The 3,440-nt window shown below is 40.2% G+C and overlaps 1 protein-coding gene across 1 annotated transcript; it reads left to right on the top strand.

The window, feature by feature from the left end:
• Window positions 1-1,310: 1,310 nt before the first annotated feature.
• On the top strand, window positions 1,311-2,869 carry LOC125833818 (uncharacterized). The gene is made up of 2 exons (XM_049512988.1): window positions 1,311-2,286; window positions 2,334-2,869. Exons 1-2 carry the CDS (start codon window positions 1,311-1,313, stop codon window positions 2,867-2,869), a joined length of 1,512 nt encoding a protein of 503 aa, XP_049368945.1.
• The last annotated feature ends 571 nt before the right edge of the window (window positions 2,870-3,440 follow it).

Genomic DNA, 3,440 nt, shown 5'->3' with positions numbered 1-3,440 from the left:
CCAATGAAAATCGACGTACAGGTCCCGGGGTTAAAAAATATCGCAGCAGATCTAAAATTTGAAAAGATTGGGCCAAAGGCCCACTCTTAATTCCAAAAATTTGTATTTTTGTTATTTTTGGGCCTAAGCCCTTGTTATTATGCTTATTGTTGTCTTGTTAGAATTTAGGACAGGTGGCAAGAATTGGGGCAAAAAATGAAATTAGGCCCAAGTGCTGGCCCAGGCGGACAGAAAATCAGACTTGGGCCCAAATTTCCTTCTTTACTTTATTATTTCCTAATGGTTTATCTGTCAATATTTGCTGCTAAATCTTAAGGTTTAAAAATTCAAATCCCCAAAGATACCCGTTTTGATTTTATAACTTAACTAAATCAATCACCTTCAACGAGGCTAAAAAAATATTTTTTGCAAAATACTCAACTTAGATAATACCTTAATTTTATTTTATTTTATTTTTATTTATTTATTTTTTTCTTTTTCTCCTTTTTCCCTAAAATGGTCTTAACTAAAAAATTGTTCAAATCAAGTTAAGTTACAATACTTTAGCCAAATAATTAATTGTCGGATAACCACATTAGTGGATATTCTAGGTGCCCTAAAAACCTTCCTAGAATATTAATAGGAACCCCGAATCCTTTTTAAGATTTTCACTAGATTCCTGTTTTAATCTATTGAAAATGAATAGTTTTCTTAATTTTCCTTAAAAAATTAAGTGGCGACTCTAAATTAAACCAGTCAAAATATATTTTTCTAATAAAACAGAATGGCGACTTCCGCTGGGGATTTGAATGGTTCTAACCTTAAGATTAATTTATTTGGCTATGTGTTTAACTGTTTACTTGTTTAAATTATCATATCTTATTGAATTGTGGCATTCATGGCACCCGATTCCGCCAAACGGCAAATAGATTGCATTAGGAAAAGGCGGTTACGTGGCTTACCACGACTGTCCTTCAGAAAAACACAAGTTGAACTCTTTGGAAGTGATAAACGAATAGTTGGCTTGTGGTCATCCAACGTCGTTTATTAGACTTCACCCCGTTGTTTGTCTGACTCGGGTAACTGTCATTTCTTAACCAATTCTAGTCAACCTAGAGTAAGCGAAACCAAATCCAAATCTAAGCATTAGCCTAAGACGGCTTAATACCCAAGGCGTATTAAGTCCATTAGTAAAACTGCCAAAAATCATGTCCAAGGTCCACGACCTAACGACATATCATATTGTTTGACATTTGAAAGATGTATGTGTGAAAACCTAATTGTTGCCTATTTGGGGGAGGGGAATCTTAACCGTGCTTTATTTTGTAGGTATGGATCGATTTCCTAAATTCGACATGGTAGTAGAAGCCCCAGTTTTGCTCAAGATGTGGTATAACAACCTCACTGTGGTTCACAAAAGGGTCCTCAACAAATATGTAGGAGCCCTAACAGAACTCCTCAATATGGTTGGGTGGCCTGAATTGATTGAAGTCCTCACAGGTTATTGGGACAACGAGAAAATGGTGTTTCGATTCGGAACCACGGAAATCACCCCGACAATTGAGGAAATTCGGGATGGAATAGACACAGTCGGTACAGGGCTTGAAAGAAGGGCGAGAAAGCGGGAAAACATCCTAATCCCTAACAAGCCTACCCTCGAGGATATTGTAAACTGGCTCGGATTAAGAAAGGATTGCGCCTACTGGGCCGAGGGTTCTAGCGTTTCTTTCATGGATCTCTATGTTAGATTCGGAGATGCGAGCTTTTATGTGAATTACAACCAAGAGTTCAGGGTCACTTTCAGAGAATGGGACGGAATCAGACCTTTGGCATTTACCATCGCACTATTAGGCACCATGGTTTTCCCACATGGCCCGAGCCTCAGTATCAACACCCGAGTGATAATGCTTGCGCACACTCTGTTCCACGGGCATCTGAACCAAGGGCAAGTAAAATATTATCCTATCGCACCTGTCATCCTTTTCGACATGTACCGTGCTTTGGGGAAATGCAAGGAAGGGCATCGTTACTTTCAGGGTTGCAACCTTCTTCTTCAATGGTGGATAATGAGTCACTTGGTGAAGAAACACAGAATTCAAGAACTCCATGCCCTCGATGAGCATAACGCTCTTAAGAGTTTGAATGACATGTTGTTCTGGGCAGACTTGGAAAAAAGAAGAACCAGAGAAAGATGGGTTCAAATTTTCTCTGAGTTGAGAGAAGAAAACATCCAATGGATGTTCGATCGTTTCATCTCGAAAGATGCCATAGTACGGGGTGACAGACAACTTGTGCTTCCTCTGCCAGGTATTCGAGGTATTCGCCCATATGCACCCATTCGGGTCTTGAGACAGTTTGGAAGAAGACAGACTACACCCCAGAAGCATATTACCGTATCTATGTGTTCGACATCGGGGATGATAGAGTGCCTGAGGCTTCAGAGATGCTGAGAGAATGGAAAAGAGCTGTGCGAATGAACAAGGACACTATTGCCATAGATCGATTTAATGCGGGGTATGATGAAACTTACAAAGCTTGGTTGAAGCGCAATATACAGGGTATCTCTTTCTCAGTTCCGAACATTTACCGCAGTGTAGAGGACAAAGAGTCCAAAGCTTTGATAGAACTGAGAGAGGTAAGAAGAGAAGCCCAGGAAATGCACGAGCAATTTCTCCGAAAGCAAGAAGAGGATAAGTACGCCCTCGAGAGCGTAACTCAAGAACTAGAAAGCTTGAGAAGCGATTTGGGAGAGCTTAACTTATGGATTGGGGATAAGAAAAGCGGAATGTACCTCGAAGACTGGGAAGAGAAAGGTCGCCGGAGCGAAGGATACTTGCTAATGATTCAATATAGGCTTCAACATCTCATGGCGCAGAACAAAAGGAGCTGATCAGAGGCGGAGCCGACGGGAACATCTTAGCAGATTTCGCCCCTGCGTGGGTTTTTCTATATGTACTTATTGTTATTTGCCCCTGCGTGGGGTTGCCTTTCTTGTATTTCGGTACTCTTTTCAAATGACCCCTGCGTGGGCCTTTCCTTTGTGATTTTCGTTTATTCCCTATTTCCCTTGCTTATTTTCGCTTCTTGAACATCATTTTATATGCGAAATTTGCTTTGGGTAACAAAATGGTTCAATTCTACACATACATCTTTCAAATACGCTAGGCCTACCCTTGGCACAAAAGGGTCCCCTACTTGTTTAGGATGCGCGATATATGCTTGTGTGCTTTAGCTGTTTATGTGATATTGTTGCTTTGAATGATGATATTTTAGCCCACTCCTTTTCAAAAAATTTCCAAAATCTCTACAATACCAAATACAAGTCACTATCAAAATGTCCGACCAAAATTCCATGAGTCTTGAGTTCCTCAGCCAGAAATAAAGTCCTACCACCCAAATCCTAAAATATTACTCTATCATCTCAGGAAAGGTGAAATTGCCGCTAAGATGGAAAAAAGCAA

The sequence above is a fragment of the Solanum verrucosum genome, unplaced genomic scaffold (genome assembly GCF_900185275.1).
Source record: "Solanum verrucosum unplaced genomic scaffold, falcon-dt-bn FXZP01000108.1, whole genome shotgun sequence".
NCBI classification, from domain to species: domain Eukaryota; kingdom Viridiplantae; phylum Streptophyta; class Magnoliopsida; order Solanales; family Solanaceae; genus Solanum; species Solanum verrucosum.
Note: the sequence above shows the minus strand (reverse complement) of the source record. Positions and strands in the feature narration are given on the sequence as shown.

Coding starts and splice junctions, on each gene's coding strand:
- LOC125833818 (XM_049512988.1), top strand. CDS start 1,311: ATGGATCGATTTCCTAAATTCGACATGGTAGTAGAAGCCCCAGTTTTG. Junction 2,287..2,333: donor ACTTGTGCTTCCTCTGCCAG/GTATTCGAGGTA, acceptor GTCTTGAGACAG/TTTGGAAGAAGACAGACTAC.